The sequence below is a fragment of the Paralichthys olivaceus genome, chromosome 13, assembly GCF_024713975.1.
Source record: "Paralichthys olivaceus isolate ysfri-2021 chromosome 13, ASM2471397v2, whole genome shotgun sequence".
Taxonomy (NCBI): domain Eukaryota; kingdom Metazoa; phylum Chordata; class Actinopteri; order Pleuronectiformes; family Paralichthyidae; genus Paralichthys; species Paralichthys olivaceus.
This window is the reverse complement of record NC_091105.1, coordinates 9,351,387-9,379,254: the sequence shown is the minus strand read 5'-3', so window position 1 is coordinate 9,379,254 and position 27,868 is coordinate 9,351,387. Positions and strand designations below refer to the sequence as shown.

The following is a 27,868-nucleotide window of genomic DNA, read 5'->3' as shown; positions in this document are numbered from 1 at the left end:
CAGTGTGTGCGGCTTCGCTGGGAGAGCGCTGCGATGATAAGAGCCGCATATGCGGTATCCCACACACCTACCAGGCAGGAATATACCCGAGAAGCAGCCGCGTCCTGGTTCTGCCCGCACCGCAGCCTCACCCACGACTCCGAGCGGAACCTGAAGGTGAGACATTTAATTGCCTTTACCCCTTAATCCAGCTGGGTAATAGTCGGTGATATCCTGAACGTGTCGTGTTTCAGTGGAGCTGGCTAACCTCGCTGGGTTCAGTCTGTCTGCGCCTGAAAGAGATACGCTGGTGGGACTGGTTTACAGGCTCGGTGTGTGCGAACGCCTTCGAGCAGAGGCTTACATCGACATGACCCGAGGTCCGAGCGAGGAAAATGTCCAGAGGCCACAGCAGAAAAGATTTCGACGGATATAATTATAAAGCGTAGGCTTAATGTGAGCTTTGTGTGATATCGTACCCTCATTACCATCATTATTATAGGAGCTAGCTGTTATTTCTGGGGAAATGTCTGGGTCTTGTGGCTGCCACATGCAGGCGGTTCACAGTCAACCACAGGCTGGAGCCCCTATGTGATTGTCCCTGTGTTCAAGGTGTGGTTGGGTCTCGTCAGTTTTTGTCGCTGGAGCTTCAGGATCTAAATGCAGGTGCTTTTTAAAGGGTCACACCGCAGCTGCACTGATCTGCTGCCGCTGTAATGATCACAGCCAGGGGCTTTATAATGTCCCCCTCTCCACAGTGTGATGAAGCCACAGTATCCTCCTCCTCCTCATCTTCATCATCTTCATCATCATCATCATACCGGTGCAATGCCACCTCACATCAGAGCTGAGGTGGAGAAAAAAAAAGGCGTTTCCATCTCCCCCCTACCCATTTCACACACTCACAATCACGCGCAGACACCTCACACATTAATTAATTAATATTTAATTACACCCACTCATTCGCACACGCACACACTCACGCAGGCCTGCAGCTCAGGACCCCCTGCAGTGGATGACCTCAGTTCAAACTCAGGAGGTATTGTCTGAGGGCGCCTGCTCAGTGCTCAGTGCTCAGGGTGTTGCTATGGAGGAGAGCGGTCAGATTTTTGGCAACTCCAGCTGCTGCAGGAGGAGTGAGTTTGCTGCTGGTCAGTCCAGGCTGTACTGCGACAACCTGTGCGGTCTGTGTGTGTATGTGATTTGCTTCAGGGGATTCATCAGCACTCAGCAGCATCATACAATGCATCTCTATATGGTTGATGATCCAATTCATCCTCCAGATCATTGGTAAAGATGATATAGAAGCAGTTCTGAGATGCACGGAGACAAAGGAATCTAGTTGGTCATGATCTATGACTATGACAGGACGAGGCTGGTAATAATCGCTAACATCAAATTCCATTCCATAAGAAAAGTATTAATCATACAAGTACTGTCTATGTGGTCGTCCAAGCCTGAGAAAGCTTAATTCTCTGTGATCTTCACTGTTGTCCAAAATTACAAACATCTATGAGCCATAGATGTTGTTTCTTCGTTACCATGAGCATAGTCGATTATTCTCATGTCCTCCATCTACTTTACTTGTGTGGTACAGTAAATACTCACCAGAGCAGCAAATGATTCTGCAGCAACAATATTCTCAAACAAATGCACTACCTCCACTACTCTTCCACTTACTCGTTTTTCAAGAAGCATTCTTAATCTAAAAGCTTCAGCTTTTTGAGGAAACTATTGGTCGAAAATTAATATCTGTGACCTGTTTTTCATTATTTATGTCTTCGAGAAAGGTGTGGCTCAACACCACAGACAAGGTAGGTAATAGTGGGACTTCTGTTTTAGTCTATCCATTGGATTAGCAAGAAAACGATAGTGAAAATGTTGAAACACTTTTAGGGATTACATATTTTCCATACTGAGTGGCTGGGTGGTGGCGGCTTCTTTTGTCAACATGTCGGCTCCACACCCACAGTCATGTTGCAGTAACAGGTATGGTAACGGCAGGGCTGGGGACCAGGCCCTGTCATGAACAGACAAAGAGGGAAAAACTGAGACTGAGGTGCATAGCAAGAATCAGGACTGATGACATACCTGCTGAGGCATGGAGACGCCTAACGCCTAACAAGCACGCTCCATACAAGGCGGCACAAAAGCTGTCTGATCAAATCGGACTTCAGCTGGAACTTAAGTTTCTTTCATCCTGTGCAAATGAACAAATTACCTTTCCTACAATGTGTGCATGCTGTTTTAATTTAGGGTTCCAGTAATGAATATTTACAAGGATTTGTTCAGTCAAAAATTTAGATAAAGTTGCCACATGAAATTTAGGGGTTTAGATCTCATGGCTTCAGAAACTACCTTCAACATCAAGTGTGGTAAATGCAGGAATCCATCCCATTTAACCCTGCATAACATTCAGTGGGTCATTATCTACTATCCTGACACCATGTATGTACCAGACATCAGCACTGTTAAAGGGGCAGTAGCAGCTATTCCATAAACTCCATATAAAAACAAAGTCCCTACTGCCTTTGGTGGAAAGTTTTCTAGTCATGAGTTCTCTGTCTCCATTAATTGAACTTTCTCACAGAATTGCTGCTGTGCACAATTTCTAAGTTGTCAAAGCAGATCTTCAAACACCCTTTTATAGTTTTACAGTCACCCTGACTGGAGATTGCTTCATGTTTCAGGGTAGTTACTACTTCTATCTACAGCCACCTCCTCTCTCACATGATCCTATCACATCTGCCCCTGAGGCAAATCAGCATTTTAGCTCGGTTGGTTCTTAGCAGAGAGTTTTTTCTCTGGTGAGGTCTGTAGTAGAAGGACGCTTCAGTTTCTTTCAGTTAACCCTAGATTTAAGTCCAGTCTCATCCTTCCTCCTCACTGCTGGCCCACCCTTTTCCTCCTCCCTCGCCATCCCTCCCCCTCTCTCTGTCATGTCAGTTTACTCAGTCGATTGATGTGTCTCCCTGTTCCTCCAGCCCTCCATCTCTCCACTCCTCTCTCTCTGCCTTTCTTCCATCCCTGTCTTCTCCTTGATTTGATGTGTCTTTCAATTAGGCCATCCCTGGCCCGACCTCAGCTGGGTATGGCCTGCATGCTACTTGCGTGCTAGTACTGCCCTTCCTATGTGAGAGTGGGTGCCCTTGATGAGTGTGTGTGTGTAATGTGTTAACGCAGAGACACATCAGTGTCACTGTCTGACAGTCCTTTACACCATGACGCTCCAGTTTTCAGCCCTCAACAAGAGAGGAGAAACATCTCAACACAGAATAACTTTTTATTGTTCCTCTTTTTTGTCTCACTTCTTTTCTCATCTAGTGCCAGTAGTACCATGTCCAGGTCAACGGGGGGTGGTGTCGCTGTCAACGATGTCACCCGCTTTCTGTCATCGGGGACGGCGCTGGCGCCGGGGTCTCCCACCTCCAACTCCATGTTCTCTGCTGCCAGCCAGGCCGACTGGGCAGCCAAGAGGCTGGTGTGGGTGCCATCAGAGAAGCATGGGTTTGAGGTAAGTTGGTGTTTTCCACTCGACGAGAAATGTGTGACATTTTGGCTTCAGAAGCACCAACATCTAGTGGATGTTGACATTCAGGGTTAAATGTGCTTGTTTTCACTTTTTTTTTTCTCACTATGTGAATATTAACCCTCAGGTAAGTTATTAGCCCCAAGTTTGTGCCTTCGTCTGCAGGTGTGTCAAACAGGTGGGGCAATCCTGCATCTGTTCATGTATCATATTTAGGATTTCTGTTATCCCCATGATGATGTCCAATACTTTTGTATGCTTTCCATCTTCCTGTTAGATTTTTTTTATTTCATCTGTGTAGCTCTCTAACACATTTAGTATAATGACTATCACAAGGCTATTATCATAATATTTAGTTCCACTGTGTCTAAATACTTGCATAATGAACATTTCAAGTTCTCATTGGTTCAAACTGTAGGATGTGACATGTGAATTTGATGTCATATCTCCAAGCCTCCCTCTCTCTGCTGGACTGGTTTCATAGCGAGCTCTATGAATAGAACAATACTCTCCTTCAGCCTCCTAATGTTAAAGAGGCCGTTGCAGAGACACTGACTTCATTTTACACTCATGATCTGAGAATGGCACTGGTGGATAAAAACATACACACAGACCAAACACACATTCGTGCACTATATACACACAAAGACACACAGGCTCTCATCCAGTTTTATATTCTGAGAGTGTTGTGTTCAATCTGTGACTAATATACACCCACAAACACACATACAGTATTTTGTGTGGTGTGCATGTCAAGTAGCAGAGACAATAAAGTGGCAAATCAGAGTCCTGTGACCTGGTCAGACCCTGAATTTACTACTTCCTGTCCAACAAGCACAAGACCAACAGCATGACAAAGAGGGTCTTTTCTTCTATTTTCTGTCACCATCCGTCTCTGTCTGTTGTTGAAGACACTCATGCTTTAAAGCTCACTGGCAGAGATTCTGCAAAACTATAATCACCAACATAGTTTCAATCTTTCATTTGAAACACATGCAAGCTGGTTAACTGTTGAGTTAAAGCATCAGACCAGAGTTTGTTTAATGTGTTAAATGCAAGCATCTACAATTTTACTATTCTTTTGTGTAGAATGAAAAGTTCAGGATATTGAAACTTGCTTGTGACTTGTAATGCGAAAGAGTTTAGTGTGTATTCTTTTTAGTCAGAGTTAGTTTTATTATGAGCACGATTCATGACTCCTTGGAGGATTAAAAGCCACCAAACAATATTTTTAATGCATTTCAAAATGGTACATTTTACATGATTTATTTCAAGAGATTGATTTTTATATATTGTTGTGATCCGATTTCAAATATTAATAAATGGAGACATGATGACAAGTTTTTTTTTTTTTTTTTACTCTTCCTTTATCTCCAATACTTTCTTTGCTAAACCTCTGTTTCTGTTTTTCATCACAGTCGGCCAGTATTCGGGAGGAGCGCGGCGACGAGGTGGAGGTTGAGCTCACAGATAGCCAGCGAAAGTTGACTCTGTCTAGGGAGGAGGTGCAGCGGATGAACCCTCCTCGCTTTAGTAAAGTGGAGGACATGGCCGACCTCACCTGCCTCAATGAAGCCTCAGTGCTGCACAACCTCAGAGAGAGATACTATTCTGGTTTGATCTATGTGAGTGCACGAAACAGTGAATGCATGAAAGGATGAATGCATTCACAGCTTAAAGCTAAGATATATCTCACACTAGTACAACTATACACCCTACATGCATGAACACATTAAAACAGTCTGTGCCCACATACAGTATGTGATGTTGTGTGCATGCATGTGTTAGCGGTCAGCTCCTCTGGCATTCCCTGTGTAACTGATACGGGGCGGTAAGAGTGGTGCAGAGTCAGCTTACAAAGTTGCTCTTGAGTGTGTGGTGGCGTCTCTGGTTTCTGTTGCAGAAGGGACGAAAAGGGTACAGAAGAGGAGATATGAGTTGGATGAGATAAACACATGTGTAGCCAATAAGGCTATTGTAGAATAATATAAATTATATGATGAAATAAATGCATTTACCTTTTGAATGCTGTTGCTGAGAGGAAAGGTTAAGAGATGGGCAGTGTGGATCAGAGATGGATTGTTGGAATAGCTCAGAGGGGTGTGTTACATTATGAGATAAGATAAAGTGGCTCTATAGTCATGACTCTCACTATAGTTGAAGAAGAATTACTAGAATAGTAATGTCTGGGTGTGGCTGGCCACAGTGTAATCATCAGCTGGCTTTACATGAGTAATGTTTGTTCTTTATACACAAATCAAACATGAGTAAAACTTACACTTATGACAAGTCTAGTTTTTATGTATGAAATGTGTATTTTATGAATGGGTGATGACTTTTTATTGTGATTGTGGGCATTTTTTTTGTATGTTACATATGTGTGTAGTCAGTGTGTCGTTTTAATGTTTGAAATTGAAATCTTTTAATTCTCCTTTGACAATGTTTGACTGTTCTTTTTGCTGAACAGAATTTAATCCTACTTACAATTTCCACATGATCGTTAGCTTAGCCGTGAATGTTTGCGTAAGGTGTTCTGTTTACCTGTGCCACAATAACTAGTCAGGGAGAAGTGTGCCAACCTGCATAATGTGTGGATTCCAGAAAAAAAGAGACCCATGTTTAGGGCTTGATATCACTATAGTTCTCTAATCTCTGTCCTGTGTGTTTCTTCAGACATATTCAGGATTGTTCTGCGTGGTGGTGAACCCTTACAAGAACCTGCCCGTATACACAGAATCCATCGTGGAGATGTACCGCGGCAAAAAGCGCCACGAGATGCCCCCGCACATCTATGCCATATCAGAGGCCGCCTATCGTAGCATGCTACAAGGTACTCACCACTATCTGTGACCTCTGACCCTTTATTAACTTTGACACCATAGTGAACCCATGCGGACATCTGCTATCAGCACAGCTGGTCATGGAATGTGGTGTTGAGCCACACCATGAATTTGAAGGTGTGGTAGGTTCCATGGCTTTTATCAGAAAAAAATAATAGCTATGACAATATTTTTTGCAACAGAGACTTCTAGGTGTGGCACTCCTTTTACTTATGTCATTGAATATTTGTTATAGTAATGATAATGACCACATATTATACTCATAACAACAATGCAGGACAGGGATTTTTTTGGCCCTACCTGTCACGTTAACACTTAATTAAATGACACAGAGAATTCCCAGCAACCATTTAAGTCAAGGGTTTATTGAGCAATGCCTCTGCCTCAGGGTGTCTTCCTGAGATAACACGACAGGACATATGCCCCCCCCCCGCACGGTTTGCAGGTGTGTTACCTAAGTGAGTGAACCTGTAGGACCAGTATGAAATCTTCCAGAAGAAACGCATGGGAATCTTAAAAGCAGACAAAGTCCACCCACTGACTACTCAGCGTTCTGTGTGTTCTGGCAGCCTGGAGAGACAGGTTCAGCTGGTGACTTGCTTCTCTCTGCATTGCCTTTTAGGAAAAGGAGTGAGACAGTCACAAATAAGGGCTAGTGTGACTCCACTGCTGCATTCATATAATGTATTAGACATCAAAACGTGAGGTGTGAGGCCTGACAAAAGTTTCCAGCACACTTCATGCCTGGTTGATGTGGGTGGATACTTAGTGTAACATGAGCTAACCAATGGCCTCTCTCCCATATAGTACCTTACAGTGTGTGAATCATATGTCATCATGTACAAACTTTGATCTATCTTTCTATCTATCCGTATGTCATTCATAGGTAGTTGGGAGGTTTAATTTAATTGTATTTAATCTGTTGTTGATTGAGTACTTATGCTACGTTGTGGGAAGTGACACAATTTAATTTCACTCATATAGTCTGAATTCAAATGTTATTTCTTTCTTTCACAGACAGAGAAGATCAGTCGATCCTCTGCACGTGAGTAACATGCACTTGGTCACCAGTGTGGGTTATGTGGGTTTGTTCTTTTTTGTAATTTGCCATGAGGGAAAATCTCTGTAGGGGTCACACTAGGTGTCTAACTCTGTGTATTGTGTATGTGCATTGATGTGTTTTATGTTATGCTTTACTTCCTGTATGTAACTGTAATATATTCAGTTTTCAAGCAAATATGGACCAAAAAAAGATTTTCTATGAATTAATTTTACATAGATCTAATGTAATTTTTGGTGGTGTTAATAGGAACAGACAAAGAGGGATTACCAAGGGACATTTTGACCAAGGACATTTTAATAACAATACATAGTGTGTGTATGTGTGTGTATCAGGCAATGCAACGCCACAAAAGCTGGATATTTTCAAATAACTTCTGGGCTGTTTTTCATGAGTGCTTTAAGATATGATGCAAATCAGCCTCTTAGCAATGTGACCCACACTAATTACACTAATACAGAATTTAAATGGTAAACCCTCCTCTGTGCTGACTCCTCTACTGCTCTCATACACATCTATGTAGCTGCTAAAACAACTGTAGCACTGCCTTTTTTGTACCTCAGCTCTAGTAGCTTTAATGCATTATTTGGAATTATAGATATAATTTGTTGCATATATTCATACTTGTGGGATATGCAAATTGTGGTACAATTTAGCCTGAATTCCAAAAATTAAGTTCAGTTCAGAGCAGAAAATCAGAATTGAGCTTTAAGGCCTGTAAAATGAACACATGCTCCTCCTGTCTGCCTTAACCCATCATTTGTCTGTCTACCTGTTTGCTTGAGGTCCTGCCATCTCAGTGACATTTTGCTTTCCTGCCAGACTCTTCCTGCCATTGTCAAGAATGCCAATTTGGGTTCATCTTGCATCAGAGTATTTGGGACGAGTTGTCTTTTACTGCTGCTATTTTTGATCCATTCTCTTCATTCTTCTCCAAGAGCAACAATACTGACACAGCCCGTATCCTCAGCACCTGCTTTCTATTTATATCTGTGGCTTTGAATGCACTGCATGGGCTCCGAGTTTATTGGTGTGATGTGTGTATGTTTGGACACTGTTCCTGTGTGTTCCCTCTCTCAAAAATGCTTACGTACACCATTTATAATTTGGGTCATGTGTGTTTAGGAAGGACCAATTTCTTAAAAGAATGGTATTCATTGTTTACACGTGTTCCTCCCTTGGTTATATATGTATGTGTATGTTCCAGAGGCGAATCTGGAGCTGGGAAAACAGAGAACACGAAGAAAGTCATCCAGTATTTGGCTCATGTTGCCTCCTCCCACAAGGGTGGCACTCTTGGAAGGAATAAGGAAGCAATGCAGGTATGTCATAGTAGAGACTCACAACTCACCGCAGCTGGAAAAATGAAGCATTAAGAAAAGAATGGCCTTTTAGGGTTAATTTAATAATTAATAATAAAAGGAGGGAAATAACAGGAAAGATGGATAAGGTGAAGAAGGTGGGACAGAGATGAGAGAGGAAAAAGGAATGTATAAGTGGAGTCTCTAGGAAGTTAAGCAGATAGCAAGCAGAGGAGACACAATTTAATGAACACATAAGAGAATATTAAATTAGTAAATCACTAGTTCATGTAACAATGGTTAGAAAGCTGCATGTCAACCCTGTGGATATTATGTAAATGAATCGCATCCAGTTGCAGTTGTTTTAGCTTGTCAACGCTGAAACCACAACAAAGCCAGAATTTTTAATGAAATCACCGTTAAAGAAAAGGTCAAACATTTTAGAATTATGATTATTTGCTTTCTGTCACGGGATCCGTCTCATGCATCTCGTATCCATCTCTTTACTTAAAGCACAGACAAAAGAGGGGTATCAATCTTCTCATATATGTCTCAGAAGAAAGAGAAGAAGATGCATGTTTCTGATAAAAATGTTCCTTTAACCTAATCTAACCTACTTTAAAGTAGCTGCTCTCTGAAATCCACAGTTTCTTCCCTAACTGAATCACTCATCACTGAACCAGCATCCCTTCTTTTTCTCTTTTTATTTACTTAATGATTATATATTTAGTACATGTGTTTTCCTGCTGTGAGTTCTGTCGTATCTCACCATGGTTTGGATTTTCTCCGTCAGATCTATTTCTTTTCTCAGCTATATTCCTAACCAACCTTCCTTCCTTCCAGCACTTGTCTCCCCTCATTCTCTTCTCTCTGCATTGTTCTTTTCTCCTTCCTGCATGTTCAGATGGATGGTTCTAGGTCCTTAACAAGAGGCAGTTCTATGGTGAACAGGGTGAGTTTCCTCTGTCCTTCCCTTTGCTTTTCTCTGCTCCTTTTTTTCTCCTGAATGGACGTCACAGTGACTCTGACTAACCCAGCAGAGAAACCTCACACCTACTGTCCCCACTGAAGTTGCTCCACATACCAGTCGAGCCTTGTACTGTGAAGTGTATCTGGTTTTGCTTTCTGTATTCCTTTGTTTGTTGTTGTTATCTTATTTGTCTTTTTTTGTTTGTTTATCCCATTCATATGTTTAACCATCCACCCACTCTCCTCCCCCCTGAAACTTCATTTCCCCTCCCCCACAATTCATCAGAGTTTACAATATGTGAGTATGGACATATTTAGACAACTTGTGGTTTTTATCTATTTGGGATCAAATATTGTAGAAGTTAAACATTCTGCTAAAATGGATATGATTCATCTTGTTGTGTCAAGAGAATCATATCTCAAGCTCATATTGCTTTTAACTGAAGAAAGCTTGGGTTTGGGGTCTCTAGTTTTGGTCTGTTTTATTCTCCTGGTTTCACCCTATGGACCTAGGTTTAGTTTTCCATTCGCAGTGACTTCCTCAGGTATTTGTCAAACACGGACACACGTCTGCTGTAAAGGTGGCTCTGTGTGAATGCAGCTGAATGATAGCAGACTCGTGTTTGGGAGCGGGTGTGGCTGTGTTGTTGCAGTTGTCCTCATATGCGTGTGTTGCGAGTTCAAACGTGGACACACTTAACTGCGCGTTTTTCTCAATGTGTGCAATGTACACATTGTCTGCTGTGCCTCATCACTGTAAAAACTGCCAACCTCCTGCTCTGTGTGTGCCTGTGTATGTCTGCTTTTAGTGTTGGCTGGCTAACATTTCTTGCCAGTTTTTACAGTATAACTCCTGTAGCAACAGTAACTCCCTTGGTACCCATCAGTGGCTGCGGCTGTTGCAACTGCTGTATAGACGGCTGCTGCACTGGTAATGAGTCAACTGCAGTAATGCATTGCAGCCAGCTGGGATCAGTCGACACGTAGCTTGTGTATGACGTTAGCACCTAAAGCTGCAGCTTCCTTCATCGCTCTGCAACAGTGGTTCTCAACTGACTCATATTAGTTGGCTTCTGGAGATCGCCTTTTAATAAAGAGTTTGAATTTTAATAAGTTAAACCTGATTGATGCCCTTATAATTGATTGCTAAACTTAATGAGGGCCCATTACTCTTACTGACGTTGAGAATCATTTGTTCCTGGTTCTGGCAGTTGAGTGTGTTGCGGATGCTATTTTAGGCCCTAAAATGCACCAGTTTGTGTCACTGCTCTTCAACAATGAGTCATGCATTTTTTTATTTTACATAACAGATCAATGGTTGGTCCAAAGACAGCAGGCTTTAATGGTGCATTTTAGTGGATAGCCCCTATGGAAGTGGTTTCTTGTGGTATCTGTGTCTATGTTTAGTGTTGTGAGGCTGATCTGATGTCTTCCGTGTGTCTCAGGGTGAGCTGGAGAGACAACTGCTGCAGGCCAACCCCATACTGGAGGCCTTCGGCAATGCGAAGACTGTCAAGAACGATAACTCTTCTAGATTTGTAAGACCTGTTCAGATTTATTCATTTGTCCTTTGCTCCTTTAATGACTTATTACAGTGTTGTATGTTGTAATATTTATGATCAAATTAAACTGAAACATAAAACCACTTCTCTCCCTTCTTCAGGGTAAATTCATCCGCATTAACTTTGATGTGGCGGGGTACATTGTTGGTGCCAACATTGAAACCTGTATCCTTTAACATGTCTTTTCACAGATCAGTACATTGATTTGTGAAATATGTGAATTGATTGTTTAGTTGAAGGTTTATATCATAATCTCAAAAAGTAAAATAGCTAGAAATAGATCAGAGCAAATACACATTAGATTTTACTGTATTTATAATAAACTGCACTGCTATGCTATTCTTGTTGGTACATTTGCCCATGACTTATAAATCTAGACCTCCTTGAAAAGTCTCGGGCCACTCGTCAGGCCAAAGATGAACGGACATTCCACATCTTTTATCAGATGTTGTGTGGAGCTTCAACAGAAACCAGAGGTGAGCAAAAAAAACAAACAAGTGTGGTTTGGTGCTATAGAAACAGTGATCAAGTAATTTACCACAGTCCATTTTTACTTAAATCTCTGTCTTGTGTCCTTTCTACCTTAGCGGACCTGCTCTTAGGAACTGCTGATGAGTACCGCTTTCTCAGTGGAGGTTCCATCCCAGTTCCAGGGCAGAGCGATTCAGACAACTTCACTCAGACCATGGACTCTATGGCCATAATGGGCTTCACCCCAGAAGAGTCCATATGTAAGAGAGCAGATGACAGAAGAGGGGGAAAAAGAGAGAGAATAATTAGCTTATTGCATATTTCAGCCTTGCTATCATTCACATTCTCTCTCTCTGTCTGACCTCTTCATAGCCATGCTGAAGGTGATCTCCTCTGTGCTCCAGTTTGGGAATATTAGCTTCATGAAGGAGAAGAACCATGACCAGGCCTCCATGCCTGATAACACAGCTGCTCAGAAACTGTGCCACCTGCTGGGCATCAACGTGCTAGAGTTCACTCGTGCCATCCTCACGCCTAGGATCAAAGTTGGCCGAGAGTATGTGCAGAAGGCCCAGACAAAAGAACAGGTATGATTTTATTAGTATAGGTGTTTATTACCGGTGCTACTGATGGCCAGTTCAGATATGAAAGACAGGTTCATGTATTTGTGCCAGAGAGGGAGAATAAAAGGAGAGCTGCCACTTTCTAGGTAATTCATGGGAAACTGGTGTTTCTTCTTTTAGGCTGACTTTGCTGTAGAGGCCCTGGCGAAGGCCTCGTATGAGCGTCTGTTCAGATGGCTGGTGCACAGGGTCAACAGAGCTCTGGACCGCAGACAGAGACAGGGAGCCTCCTTCATAGGGATCCTGGATATTGCTGGATTTGAGATCTTCCAGGTATGTTCAGGAATAGTAGAAGTCCTCCGTGGAATGTCCTCACAAGTATGAGACATGTGAGTGTGCCTTTTCATAGTTTACATGACTTGAAAGATTGAACCTTTGTTTGCTTTCCTTGAACCCTGCAGCTAAACTCCTTTGAGCAGCTGTGCATTAACTTCACCAACGAGAAGCTGCAGCAGCTCTTCAACCACACCATGTTCATCCTGGAGCAGGAGGAGTACCAGCGGGAGGGCATTGAGTGGAACTTCATTGACTTTGGCCTAGACCTACAGCCCTGCATTGACCTCATCGAGAGACCGGTACATGAAAACAAAACCCCAGATTGAAACATTGATTGGGAAATCAACTTTTCATTCACAATAAATTTTGTTGTTTTTCCCCCTTCTTTGTCAGGCTCACCCACCCGGTGTTCTGGCCCTGCTGGATGAAGAGTGTTGGTTCCCTCGGGCGACAGACCGTTCATTTGTGGAGAAGCTGTCTACAGAGCAAGGCACCCACCCAAAGTTCTTCAAACCAAAGCAGCCACGTGTGGAAGCTGACTTCTCCATCATTCACTATGCTGGAAAGGTATCCCTCTTTTTTACCCCCGTTTTTTGTAGCTAATGTATTGTACGTCATCTTTCCCAGTCAAGTAAACCACCCTGCAAGATGACACATCTCACCTTTTTTCTCCCCACTCTCAGGTGAACTATAAGGCAGATGATTGGTTAGTGAAGAACATGGATCCTCTAAACGACAATGTGGCATCTCTACTCCACCAGTCTTCCGATCATTTTGTCTCAGAACTCTGGAAGGAGGGTGAGACTGTTTTACACATTCACTTCTATGCAAAGTTAACCTTTTACCCAAGGACTTCATATGTATATTAAGCAAAAATGTGTGTAAAAAGAGGTTATGTACTTTAAAGCATTTGAAAATGACAATGAATTGTTGTAAGTTGCTTTGGATAAAAGCTAAATGAAATGTAATGTAATGTAAAAAAAATGTTCTAACTATATTTCTTTTTCCTCCTTTTCTGTTATGCAACTATACTTTCTTTCTGCTCTCGTTTAATTTTGGATCATGTCTTTGTTCTTCATTTGTTCTCTCCTGTGTTTTCATTTCCTCTTTTCCTTTTTCCTCCTGTTCTTTTGTCTTCCTTCTCCACTAATCTGGTTTCTTCCCTCTTATATTTCTCCCTGTCCTCTCCTTCTTCCTGCATCAGATATCCAAACTCTTCCTCGTGTTTACTTCTTTGACTCCTATGCCACACTACAGGCTAATGGCTCCGACAGTAGGTTTTCCTCCTCCTCTGCATGTCACTCTCACACTCCTCACTCCCATCTCTGCTAGCATTACTCAGTTGTTTTCTGTCTACCCAGTTTAAGATTGTAGTGTGACTTTTTGTGATGTTTTAGTTTCCTTTGTGTTGTGGTGTCATACGCTGTCACATAGTTGCTCTCTTTTTGCTCTTTTACCATATTTTGGCTTCTAGTGACAGTGCTGTGCATGTGTGCTGTAGCTTTTTACATTAATACAGAAGAAATTCACATTGGTTCTGTAGAAATGTGAGTGTGAAGGTAGCAGCATGCCCTTGATTAGTCATATTAATGAAATTCAGCATCACATACGCAGACATGAAGATTTGCCAACCATGTGCAAGCAGAAATATGATCCTGAATCAGTTCTAGAGATGCAGCAACATATTGACATACTAACCTTTAAAAAATGTTAAAATAATAGCTTCAGTAATGGTTGAGGATGATTATTATTTGACCGTATTTTTTACTGGTAGGATAATGTAATTCAATACAGCTGTCAAATCAGGAAAATGAATTGAGAAATGGCTTATTATGGACTAAGACAAACCTTTAGTCATGCCTGTCTAGACATGTACTAAGTCAACAGGTTGAGCTGTAACTGCCGCACCTGCTCTAAGCTCTTGTGAGAACAGAGAATCTGTTTGTGTTTCTGGTGGCTGATACAGGTGATAAAATGTCTTTATTGGTTTTGGCTTCACAAAACCAAACCACTGCATCTCTAATGAGCTTCACAACCATCTGAGATCATATGTTCTGAGCAGATGTGAAAGCAGGTGTGAAATGTTTATGCCATCATAAAGCCATGGTACAACCGTGCAAAATCAAGTCTGGCAAACACTCACATTCACTCCACCATATTGATTATTGCTACTGAAATTGAAACTCGGCTCCCCATGTTTTTCGTCCAGTGGACAGGATCATAGGTCTGGACCAGGTGTCGTCAGGAGAGAGCAGCGGGCCGGTCACATTCGGTGCTGCAGGACTGAAGACGAAGAAGGGAATGTTTAGGACTGTAGGTCAGCTTTACAAGGAGTCTCTCACCAAGTTGATGGCCACACTGCGGAACACCAACCCCAACTTCCTCCGCTGCATCATCCCCAACCACGAAAAGAAGGTAAGACCATGTGACTGGATGAGGAAGAAGAACGTAAAAGGAACCTGCTGTAAACTGGATTTAATGTCTGACTCCTTCCTTTCTCTCTTTTATTCTCTCACAGTCTGGTAAGCTGTCTCCCCATTTGGTTTTGGACCAGCTGAGGTGTAATGGAGTTCTGGAGGGGATCCGAATCTGCAGACAAGGCTTCCCTAACCGCATCCCATTCCAGGAGTTTAGACAGAGGTGTGTGTGTGTGTGTGTGTTTGTGTGCGTGTTTGCAAAATTTTACACACATGATTAATAGGATAAGGCCAACTTTACTGTGACAAACTGTTAAACGCTGTAGTTTTTTTGTTTTTTCTGAATGAACTTACACACTAATACAATAGACAAACATCAGAATAAGAACAACAAAGGTTTCCATACTTAATGCAATTTATGTAGTTGGGTGACAAATAATCTACCTTTCATAGCCATCTGCTAGTTTCTCCCTCGCTCTCACACTGCATGTTTTCTTCAGGCACTTTCTCTGACACCTGTAAATGACTCTTTTTACACATCCTCACTCTCGCACTCATAGAATCACCCTTCTCTTCCAGATATGAGATCCTGACTCCTAATGCTATCCCTCGCACCTTCATGGATGGTAAACAGGCATCAGAACTCATGGTAAGAAGTCATGTTTCAGTCAGTGGCTATAAACATACCGTGTCGTGTTAGATTGACCAACCACTGTGTCCGTGTTCAGATCAGGGCTCTGGAGCTTGATCACAACCTGTTCAGGGTGGGTCAGAGTAAAGTCTTCTTCAGAGCTGGAGTCCTGGGTCATCTGGAAGAGGAAAGAGACCTGAAGATCACTGACACCATCATACGCTTCCAGAGCGCTTCCAGAGGCTACCTAGCACGCAAGTAGGAGAATTACCAAAGAGTTTTTTACAGGACAGATTTTTTAATATTTATTAGATATTATAGAGGACTCAACCTCAGTCAATTTCAGTCCTCATCTTGGCAATATCACTCTTTACTAAATAAGACTGAAGGGTCCAGAGATATTGAACCACTAACAGTGGTGCAGTTTCTCATTAGGGGGCACTTGCTTGCTTCTGTTCAGTCTGTAGTTTTGGGTTTCGCTCTTCAAGGAGCATTAATATTTAATCCTCTGGAATTGCAGCAGCACAACAGGTCTTGGCTCATCTTATGGAAAACTGTAAATGGCATAAATAAATGGCATAATTTATACTTTTATGTGGAGCTTATCTATTTAGAGGTTAAAATGTATTATTCACTAATTTTGTGCAAATTTTTAAAATGTCCCCAGGGATTGCCATGAATGATAAAACTGTGTTTATCATGCTTATACAGGACATTATCTACTTTCTGCATCCAGACGAATGATCTGCCACCTCAACATATATTTTCGATGATTTATTGTATTCTTGTTTCTCCTCAGAGCCTTTTTGAAGAAGCAGCAGCAGCTCAGCGCTATGAGAGTGATGCAGAGGAACTGTGCTGCTTACCTCAAACTCAGGAACTGGCAGTGGTGGAGGCTGTTCACTAAGGTACTGTGAATGTGACTATATCATGGCATAGACATGAAATAAACTATTCAGTTATCTCTAAGTGGCACTGCTGAAAGATCTTCAATCCTTTTATTAAACTTGGTGTCTGTTCATTTAAATGAAATCACTGGGGAATGTGGATAGTCCTCACATTGCACTAAAATGCTTTTTCTGGACCTATCAGGTGAAGCCCCTGCTGCAGGTAACCCGGCAGGATGAGGAGATCCAGGTAAGGGAAGCTGAGCTTCAGAAGGCAAAGGACAAGCTCACCCGAGTGGAGCTGGACTTTACCGAGCTGGACAAGAAACACCTTCAGGTAAACAAATTTCCATTTTACTCAGCCAACTGTCCATCGCTGTTCGTCCCTGTTCGTGCCTGAATTGTTGAGATCACTCATCCCTCCTCTTACTCTCTCTGACACCCGCTAGCTGGTGGAGGAGAAGGCAGTGCTGGCTGATCAGCTGCAGGCGGAAGCAGAGCTGTTTGCAGAGGCAGAGGAGATGAGAGCCAGGCTTGCCAGTCGGAAACAGGAGCTGGAGGAGGTACTCGGTGAGCTTGAGAGTCGACTGGAGGACGAGGAGGAGAGGGGTGTGCAGCTGACCAATGAGAAGAAGAGGATGCAGCAGAATATACAGGTTAATAAAGATATATGGTTTATTCATAAAAACAGAAGAACATTTGCAAAGTGTGATTAAACAAGTAAACAGTCTGACCCGGACCTGACGTTATTCTTACATCAATCCTTCTGTCTTCGTCAGGACCTGGAGGAGCAGTTAGAGGAGGAGGAAAGTGCCCGACAGCGCCTCCTGCTGGAGAAAGTTACCTTGGAGACTAAAGTGAAAAGTCTGGAAACTGACCTGCTGAGTGCTGTGGAGCAGAGAGACCGACTCAGCAAGGTGAACGTCAAATCACACAATAAACAGTGTGTGTTATGCATATTTGTTTGTGTGTTTCATAACCCTATACCATATCACTGTTATTTTTCTCTGAGCAGGAGAAGAAACAGTTTGAGGAGCGTCTGAGTGAAGTTACTGACCAGCTCACTGAGGAAGAGGAGAAAACCAAGAGTCTGAACAAACTCAAGAACAAACAGGAGGCTGTGATCGCCGACTTAGAGGGTAACTGTTTTGCATATCTTTGTTTGAAGTGGTTTTCATCGAAAGGTTTCTTTAAGCAGAATGCAAAGTTTTTGATTATTGTGTAAAATAATACCGTAACATTTAGCCAGAAAAATGTGACTATGAGCTTTATCATATTTGTGCAGCCCTACCTAGTGGGATATTATATTTACTACCCTATTTTATCATAGTATTTGAAAGCAATCTTGTCTTGCAGAGTCATAAATCCACAGTAGGTGAAATGCTGTGATCCGATCATTACTTTCTTCATCTCTGTGTGCAGAGCGTCTTAAGCGTGAGGAGCAGGGTCGCTTGGAGCAGGAGAAATGGAAAAGGAGGATGGAGAACGAAACAGTGGAAGCCCAGGAGCAGCTGTCGGACCTGGGCATGCTGTCCGCTGAGCTGAAGGGTAGTCTCTCGCAGAAGGAGAAGGAAATCACCACCTTACAGGGCCGGTGAGACACAGGAGGACGCATAATAGACAAAATAACACTAAAAGGACAGTTTTAGATTCTCCGTAGTGCAAACCATTAATCTCTCCCTGATTCTGTTAGGTTGGAGGAAGAGGGTGCTCGTCGTTCTGAAGCACAGAGGGCACTGAGGGAGGCCACGTCCCAGGTGTCAGAGCTAAAGGAGGAAGTGGAGAATGAGCGAGGAATGAGGGAAAGGGCAGAAAAGCAGAGGCGAGACCTGGGGGAGGAGTTGGAGGCTTTGAGAACTGAGCTGGAGGACACTTTGGACACCACAGCTGCCCAGCAAGAGCTCAGGTAAATGATATACTGTTACATCAAGAATTAAAAAAGGCAAACTGAGTGAAAATGATACTTGATTACTTAAACCCTGTTTGTCCTCCGTCCTCTTTCATCTGTACAGGTCTCGTCGAGAGGCAGAATTAAGTGACCTCCAGCGATGTATTGAAGATGAAACTCGTCGCCACGAGGCCCAGCTGTCGGAGCTCAGGGTCAAACACAGCGGTGCCATAGACAACCTCCAGGAGCAGCTGGATAACAGCAAGAGGGTACGAGAACCATGCATCTATACTGAAAAACACATGCATGTGAAAGCGTGCACCCTCACTCATCTGTGTCACCCCTGTTCTCTTTCAGTCGCGTCAGTCCCTGGAGAAGGCCAAGGCTGTGCTGGAGGAGGAGAGGCAGAATTTGTCCGCCGAGCTGAAGAGTCTCCAAGCGAGCCGCACAGAGAGCGAGAGAGGTCGCAAGAGGGCCGACGGTCAGCTGCAGGAGCTCAGTGCCCGTCTGACTCAGGCTGACAGAGAGAGGGAAGAGAGGGAGGAACGGCTGCACAAACTACAGGTGCAGCAGAATTTGAGGCCGCTGATATTAAAGCTGGATTTATTTGTTTGATTGTTTTTTTCTGTTTGGTTTAAGCAGATTCATGTGTTGCAGTTAGGGGATCCTCTCACATTAAATTTTTTGTTGATCAATTTATCTTTCTATCCTTCTCCGTCTCTATCAGTGTGAGATTGAGACTCTCTCCGGCAGTTTGACTTCTTCTGACAGCAAAACCCTTCGGCTCGCGAAAGAGGTCAGCAGCCTGGAGAGCCAGCTGAATGATGCAAAGGTAAAAACTGAAAACCACACTAGACAGGGTTTGACGTGTGGTGTTGAGCTTTGGATTTCTGCTTCAGCCACAGATACTTTTAGTACCTATTTCTATAGTTAAGAAAATAGCAACAACTTATTTTCTCTTTCTCTCTCAGGAATTGCTGCAGGATGAATCACGTCAAAAGATGGCTCTCGCCTCCAGGGTGCGAACACTGGAGGAGGAGAAGAACGGACTGATGGAGAGACTTGAGGAGGAGGAGGAAAGAGCCAAAGAGTTGACCCGACAGATCCAGACTCACACCCAGCAGGTAAATCAGAGACTGACACAGACTTGAATTCAACTCTGGAACGGATGATTAATTTGATAAATATCTATATATGCAAAAAGGTGTGAACGATCAAAATGGCTCTGAGATAATCACAATATAATATTTGTAGTAATATAGCAGATGTTCTTCAAGTAGTTTCCACTAATAATTCACGAGGAGAGCAAATATGTAGAATAAGCAGTAAGATGATTGTTGTAGTTTCAATAAACACCTCCATGATATTTTTAAACAGTCTCTGTTACCCTCCCGCAGCTGGTAGAGGTTCGTAAGCAGTCGGAGGAAGTGAACACTGCAGTGGAAGTCGGAGAGGAGACACGCAGGAAACTTCAGAGGGAGCTGGACAGCACTGTCCAGAGGGAGCGCCAGAAGGAAGAGGAGAAAGAGAGAGTGGAGAGGCAGAGGGAACGTCTGAGGGAAGAGATAGAGGACATGACGCTGGCCTTGCAGAGGGAGAGGCAGAACTGCATGGCCCTGGAGAAGAGGCAGAAGAAGTTTGACCAGGTTAGAGACTCATCGGTTTGCTTCTGTGCACAGGCTGCAAACTTCTAACTGAATTGTTTCCTTCTGACCTCTAACTTTTCCTCGTCCTCTTTGCCCACCAGTGTCTGTCTGAGGAGAAGGCTGTGAGTGCTCGGCTTACAGAGGAGAAGGACAGAGCTGAAGCAGACAGCCGAGAAAAGGAGACAAGATATCTGGCACTGTCTCGAGCCCTGCAGGTAAACTATTCGAGAGCAGACAACGTAAGGAGGTTCATTATGTATCTGCGATTGTGTTGATTAATTATCTGTGATCCGGTTTGTAGGAGGCCCAGGATCAGAGGGAAGAGCTAGAGAGGGCCAACAAGCAGCTCCGTGCAGAAATGGAGCAGCTTATAAACCAGCAGGATGACGTCGGCAAGAACGTAAGGACCTTTCTCATGGAACCCGTTTGTTATTCCTCTGTTTCAATCCTAAATTAGTCACTGTTTCTTCTGCTTTTGGATTAGGTTCATGAGCTGGAGCGGACCCGGAGGTCCTTAGAAACAGAAGCCCAGAGCCTTCGAGTTCAGACACAGGAGCTTGAGGAGGAGCTGACGGAGGCGGAGAACTCAAGGCTGAGGCTGGAGGTCACCTTGCAGGCGCTCAAAGCTCAGTTTGAGAGGGAGATCAGCACCAACGAGGAGAAGGGAGAGGAGAAGAGAAGGGCGCTAAGCAAACAGGTAGGGAGGGGATGGAGAGAGGAAATCATATGAAGCATTGCTGCTACTCCTTTCTGCCAATCGCTCAAAATGTTCCCGTCCTCCTTTCTATACCAGGTGAGGGAACTGGAGATCCACCTGGAGGAGGAGAGGAGTCAACGCTCTCAGGCTGTGTCCTCCAAGAAGCAGCTGGAAGCAGAGCTGCAGGAATCCCAGGCCCAGGTGGAGACATCAAGCCGTGGCAAAGAGGATGCTATGAAGCAGCTACGGAGGCTGCAGGTAAATTTCCCTATACATAAGCACTATTTTTTTACACTTTTCAATATACTGCCTTTTTCACATTTATTTTTATATGTCACAGGGTCAAATGAAAGAAATTCTGCGTGAGCTTGATGAGAACAAGTTGACTCGGGAGGAGGTGATCTCCCAGTCGAAAGACAATGAGAAGAAAATCCAAACCCTGGAGGCAGAAGTCCTGCAACTCTCAGAGGTGTGTTGGAGTGAAAAATCTTAATTAACAGAAATATTACAGTAATTCATTTAATTTCATTATCAGCATTTTAATTGACTCTGATTCCATTTCACTGTATAGGAACTGTCTGTATCAGAGAGACAGAAGAGGCAGGCTCAGCAGGAAAGAGACGAGATCGCTGATGAGATGGTCAACAGCAGCTCTGGAAAGTTAGTATCTCTTTACTACAGATTTGTTGTGTTATTCAGAGAGTTGTTGTCACTGTTGCATTACTAAAATTTCACATTTGTCCAGAACTGTATTGTTTGACGAGAAGCGGAGGTTAGAGGCTCGGGTCAATCAGCTAGAGGAGGAGCTGGAGGAGGAGCAGACTAACTCTGAACTGTTGGCAGAGAGACAAAGGAAGATGACTCTGCAGGTACAGTAGATAGAACGGCACGCACGCATGCACGCACGCACCTGTTTTCACACACATTCATGTAACCACACATTGTGGCTCTTGCTCCAGGTGGAGACTATGACCGTGCAGCTGCAGGGAGAGAGGACTTTGGCCCAGAAGGCAGAGGCTGCCCGGGAGCAGCTGGAGAGGCAGAACAAGGACCTGAAGACCCGGCTCGGGGAGCTGGAGGGAGCAGTGAGGGGCAAACACAGGCTCAGTGTCGCCGCCCTTGAGGCCAAGATCGAGTCAATGGAGGAGCAAATGGAACAGGAGAGACAGTGAGAGAGACAGACACACAAAAGATGCAATGACCATCAATTCTACAATAATGTTTTAATAAATCCTGTTATAATAAATGACATTCATAACATCTGAGGCAGCATCAGTGGTTCCCAACAATGAGACACAAATGAGGGATATATCATGTACATTGATCTAAAATAAATAATCTAATCTAAGAATTGAAATGACTTTTAAGAGCTGTTAAAACATAATGAGGTAAATGTTTTAAACCGATAGATGTCTTATGGTGCAGCAGGACGCTTATCTTGGCTCTTTTTGTCTCTTAGGGAACGAGCCATCGCCAACAAACTTGTGCGAAAGACCGAGAAGAAACTGAAGGAGGTGATGATGCAGGCAGAGGACGAGAGGAGACATGCAGACCAGTACAGAGAACAGGTAAGAAAACTGATATTACTCTGACTTTAGCTGCTCAGGTAATTCACAGTAGCGCACAAACACACACACACACACACAATAGTCAAACCAGTGACAAAGCATGAAATAATCATTAATTGGGGACCACGTCATCTAAGATCACTGCTGTAATTGGGGGTTAGGGTTGAAAAATCATCGTAAAATGATTTATCTGGCTCAGTCCAACCTAATCCTAATCCTGCTTTTGCATCTGTGTATTTATTGGGAAGGTAGAACGTACCCGACTCCAAAAAATAAATCCCTCAACCACAGCAGAGACACTGACTCTCCTGCCAAAACATCATCAGTGATTATCTGCTAGATTTAATCTGATCCCCATCAGTCCTCCCCAGACTAATCTCTCTTTCTATGCACCCGTCCCCTTCTCTGTCTTCTCTTTCCCGTTTTTCCTCCAATCTCACGTCTCACCCTGACCTCTGCAATACTCTCTGTTATTTGCTCCTTTCTCCTCCACCTCTTCCGTCTGCTCCCCCTCCTTGTCCAGCTGGATAAATCGATGGTCCGACTGAAGCAGCTGAAGAGGCAGCTGGAGGAGGTGGAGGAGGAGAACTCTCGCTCCAACGCCCAGAAGAGGAAGCTGCAGAGAGAGCTGGAGGAGCTTGCTGACAGCGGTCAGACCATGACGCGAGAGATCACCTCGCTCCGCAGCCAGCTCAGGTAACCATGACTGTGTGTGTGTTAATGTGTGAGAGAGTGGGTGTATCTATTTTTTTGTCCTTGTATGATCGTTGTTTATTGTCGTCTTATTTTCTTTTTCATCCCCATTAACTTGATATGATTTGTTTTACTTTGCTCTTTTGTTGCATCCATTTGTGTCCATCTAACTCTGACTCACTGTCCATCTGTCTGCGTCACACCAACACTCAGCGTCCCTGAATGGAGACCAGATAAGTAGGTCACCATGTGTGTTCTTTTTTTGTGTGTCTCAATTGTGTCGTACATGTTGCGACCTTTATTAATTGTTGCATACGCTTTGTTCATTTCCTCTATCTATGTAACTTTTTTAAGAATTGTTTTTATTTTTTTGAGAATTATGCTTATTTGCTTTCTTTGGTGAAGTTGATCTGACTCGTGTCAGGACAGTCAGTATGAAGCTACAGCCAACAGCTGGTTAGCTTAGCAAAAGTAACAAAATCAGACTCCTTGCACCTCTAGCTCACTGATTGGCACGTTATACCTTGTTTGCTCAATCCAAACAGAAAACAAAGTAAGGCATTGTGTTCCGACAAAAAAACCACTTGACAAATAACTCAATACCCATTATGTGCTTTTTAATCTATTCCTAAAAAAATTAAATATACACTTTTATATGTTTACATTCCATTTTTGTACTGATGATCTGTTTCCAGGCATGATCATTATTAAATCAAACAATTGCTTAGTAGATCATTTTTCATGTGATTGTGACAATTTGCTACTTTCTCCTCTTTATGTGTTTGGAATTTGAAAATCTTTGTGTCTTTAACTGTTGGTTGCACAAAACAAACAACTGGAAGATGCAACTTTGGGTTCTTGAAACTTGTGATGGGCATTTCCCACTATTTTCTGGCATTTTATAGAATAAATAATTGATTTATTGAAGAATAATAACTAACCCTCACACTAAATCATGGATTCAGAATGCTTGTTGTCTAGTTGTTAGTAATTAATGTAGATAGCTGATGGAAAGTAAAATAAATCACTGCTCTCTGTAGTGTTTGTTTCACCCTGCACTATTTTCACAGCAGGGCTTATTGTAACTCTCTCTTCCTGTCCAGGCGTGCTCCGTTGCCCCTGGCGATGCGTGGACGCAGAGCGTTGGTCGATGACCTCTCCTTAGAGAACTCTGACTCAGAAGAGCCTCCAGCCTCTCCGACTCCCTCCTCTGGAATCCCAGGAACCCCAACTCCCTCCTCTGAACACAGTCTGGACCCTCCACCACCTTATAGTGTCAACAACACAGAGTGATGGACACGTAGACTCATTCACAAACATAAAACGTAAACACACACACACACACACACACACACACACACATATAGTCTGGACTACTCAGGGGGGAAGGAGTGACACACACACACGCACACACACACACAAACTACATAACAACACTAGTTTATGAAAAGAAACAGTAAGAAAGAAACAGAAAGTCATATAAGATGTATATGCTTTAACTTTAAAACAACCTGATATGTTAAGTACAGAAAATGATGTAAAATTTTGATTTTACAAAGGGGCAACTGGAATTAATTTTTATTTTGTAACTAACTGTGACCCAAACAAAGCGACATAACAAAGACTGGAAATTTCTACATTACATTGCACCTCTGTAATGCACTTCTAAGAAACTAAACTCCATGTCCCAGAGTTCCAATGGGGAAAGTGAATTGTTACCAGCTGATTTCACGATGCTGTACAGTGCTCAGAGAGCAGAAAACATTATGGTGTTCATGTCTTTTACATTAGGAGGTATTTCAAAATTAAGCCATGTTTAACCCGCTGATGAGGATTGAATAAATATACAATCTGATATCACGAAGGGCTGCTGGAGGTTGAAAATACTTCTGAGAGGTGTTAAGACAATCGATATTAATGTTACATAAAGAAGCCAATAAGAGGAAATCAAATGCAGACATGGAAAAGAGAGTTTACTCTTTTCATGAGCATGTGTTTCGTGCAAATGTGATTTTTTTTTTCATGTCAATTAACTTTAAAAAAAATAATTAACTGAATTATCTGGAAAACAGAAAGAAAAAAACAGTGAGGTACAGAAAATAAAATTTAATCAAACTTAGTTCAGTAACATATTGATCTCATTTTCATATCAGTTTTAGCTCATTTGACCATAAAAAGCAGTCTACTGTACATGCAGCCACATTTAAGGTTGGATTAAATGATAAATCCTTTTTCTATAGATTAGAATGAGTATGTTGTTAGACAATGCAGTAGTATTATTAGATAGTTTCTTGAACTAGAGTCTTAACAAATTGCTTCAGAAATCAGAAATTTGTATAATTTATATAAAATATGACCTTAAGTTATTGATCACTGGTAGCTTCCTGTACGGCTCTGTCCTGTGTCAGAAGTTGGTTTGATTGTTTCTGCTCCTGCTGGCACTGCATGTTGGGTCACATGTGTTACATGTTGGGCAGGTTTGCCTCGTTTCATAGAGCGTTACAGGATCGGTTCTCTTTGCATGGATGACCACTGTGGTTAGAGTCGTTGCTAGTGTTGAAATCAATAACAGCAACACAACTACTGCTGTATTAATTTGTTTGTTTTTATCCAAAGCAACACAATACATCTTTTTTCTTGTTTAGATCGATAAAACATCTCATTTTATTTTGACAAGCATCTTGTACATTGTAATTTTGATTTTTACGAATTAACTGTGTAAATTATTGATCAAAGAAAGCTTTTCTGTTTAACCAAATGGTGGGCGTATGGATGAGAAAAAGGGACTTAAAGTTGTAGTAGACGTAGACTAGTGGTAGAGTAGAGTAGATGGCAGGAGTAGAGGCCGGTGAGGTGTTCAAGTCTCATCCAGTGACTCGACTGGAGGATGTCTTCAGTAGAATAACGGCACTCGCTGCTCACAGCTCCTGTTTAGACAATTGTTGAAATAAATGAGCACGAGCCTCAAAGCATTTTCAGAAAGTAGTAGTATTAGATAAAAATGACAATGGAGGCACAGAGGAGTTCATGTTTATGAACAAATAGATTTTTGTTACTCTAGATATCATAAGTCAAAATGGTGTGAACCAGACACATGGGGTTTGATGATGACCCGGCTGCGGAACATGGTTTTGAGGTGAAACCTCTGAATTTTTTATCATTTAACAGATGAAGGTCATTTTTATTTATTTAGTTTAGTTTGGGACTTTCGTCAGCACCTGTTGCCTGTCACAGCTTTAAGACTGAGGATGTTCATGTGGTGTCTGCAAACTGAAATGTTTTAAAGGAATAGTTCAACATTTTGGTCAATGGGCTAATTTCTTTATTTAAGAGTTAAATGTGAAGATTAATTTACACCTTTATGTGCTGCTCGATTTCCTACCCTGGTGTTGTAAGCACAGATTCTGGAATTCACTGCTACAGGTAAAAAATCCGACACATGATTCCCCGTCAAAAAGCTTCTGAAATTTTACCTTTGATAATGAACTGTTCCTTTGATGAATTGAGACATGCTGCTTAAATTAGAAAGAATGTCATTGGCGCTTTAACTCATAATTGGAACTAAAAGATAAAGATTGTGTAGCTAAACTATTATGAATATTATGTTCCTGGAATTGCTCTGAATGTTGTTTTTCTAGATTTCTGTTGATACTTTATGGCAAAGGGTTAATGATCCAGTTGGTGTTTACGGTTGATGACACACAGGACCAGCACAGTGTAGTTTTCTGTTATCAGGGTTGTTCTTATTGGCCCCTTCTCTTCTTCCTTCTGTTTTTAATTAACAGGTTTATATTGCACTGAGAAACAAGACCACTAAGTGTGTGCACACTGCAGGCCTGACGTCCCGTGTGTATCAAAGCTTATTCTTTTTTTGCCACCATAATTCACAGTTAGCGACAGATCAGATCAGACTTGTCGGGTCGAGAAAGAGTTTGACTACTGAGGACATATATTTAACACCCTATCGAAGGGCGTCATTTTTTATTTTCTGTATGTACATTTGTTTTATTTTACTAATATGCAAATGGTTTTGTTTGAAGCTGTGTTTTTTTTAAAGATATTGTGTAAATGCTGCACTTTACACACTTACCAGTGAGGACAAACACAGTCGTGCTTTGTCAGGTTCTAATTTATGACAAGGAGGCTGACATAGCATTAAGCCAAATGAGCTGATATTTTGTCGCTCTGTACGATTCTCCTAAATGTTCTGATCTCAAAATGTCATATCATCGTCTAAATGTTCACGCCCTGATCGACCAAAATCTGAAGACGCGTGGAGTGAACCGCTGGAACGAGAACAGATCGGTTCTGTTCACCTGTAGCAAGAGATGTGGCTGGTGCTTCTCTGAGGTGTTATTTTTCTCTCTGTGTTTGTTTATGGCTACTCTGGAACTTGAAACATTTTTGGAAACATGTTTTATTGTTTTAGCCTTTTTTGTTAATGATGCTGTAATTATAAAACATCTGACTGGGGTTAACTTTAAAATATGTTGTTGGTTTTGATCTTTGTGTGAGTGAGTGTGTTTCTTTGCACTGTAGTCCACACAAGCACAAGGTTGTGCTACACAAGCATACTACACAAAAACATCTCACAAAAAAGTGGACGTAACATTTTAATTGTGTCACTCAGCATTTATTAATTTTATTCCCATTATAGATATTTACCAACACTTAAACAAGAACATTTCATACTTGGTACATTACTACTGTCATCAGCCCACGGTCTGACACACACACGCACACACAGGTTAATCAAATAACCAGAGAAAACAGATTTAATTCATGGTGAGTGTATTAATGTGTAAAATGATCAACAAATGATTTAGTTAAA

The 27,868-nt window shown here is 42.3% G+C and overlaps 1 protein-coding gene across 8 annotated transcripts; it reads left to right on the top strand.

Annotated features, from left to right (window-relative positions):
- Positions 1 to 4: 4 nt before the first annotated feature.
- myh14 (myosin, heavy chain 14, non-muscle) lies at positions 5 to 27,540 on the top strand. Of its 8 annotated transcripts, XM_020092881.2 has the most exons (46): positions 5 to 156; positions 3,304 to 3,493; positions 4,927 to 5,133; positions 6,182 to 6,338; positions 7,366 to 7,393; positions 8,616 to 8,730; positions 9,614 to 9,661; positions 9,965 to 9,976; positions 11,124 to 11,216; positions 11,342 to 11,405; positions 11,618 to 11,716; positions 11,828 to 11,971; positions 12,084 to 12,298; positions 12,455 to 12,607; positions 12,736 to 12,909; positions 13,004 to 13,177; positions 13,294 to 13,408; positions 13,815 to 13,883; positions 14,820 to 15,025; positions 15,129 to 15,250; positions 15,607 to 15,676; positions 15,756 to 15,916; positions 16,458 to 16,566; positions 16,751 to 16,882; positions 16,995 to 17,201; positions 17,325 to 17,462; positions 17,561 to 17,684; positions 17,968 to 18,139; positions 18,239 to 18,451; positions 18,558 to 18,702; positions 18,791 to 18,997; positions 19,161 to 19,265; positions 19,405 to 19,557; positions 19,831 to 20,079; positions 20,181 to 20,294; positions 20,381 to 20,479; positions 20,564 to 20,776; positions 20,873 to 21,034; positions 21,117 to 21,245; positions 21,348 to 21,436; positions 21,522 to 21,645; positions 21,736 to 21,944; positions 22,236 to 22,344; positions 22,868 to 23,040; positions 23,251 to 23,274; positions 24,141 to 27,540. In XM_020092881.2, exons 2-46 carry the CDS (start codon positions 3,317 to 3,319, stop codon positions 24,328 to 24,330), a joined length of 6,192 nt encoding a protein of 2,063 aa, XP_019948440.1. In that variant the 5' UTR covers positions 5 to 156; positions 3,304 to 3,316; the 3' UTR covers positions 24,331 to 27,540. The 8 variants fall into 8 exon arrangements, with proteins under 8 accessions (XP_019948440.1, XP_019948443.1, XP_069393688.1 ...); XM_020092884.2 differs by lacking the exon at positions 9,965 to 9,976; XM_069537587.1 differs by lacking the exon at positions 13,815 to 13,883.
- The last annotated feature ends 328 nt before the right edge of the window (positions 27,541 to 27,868 follow it).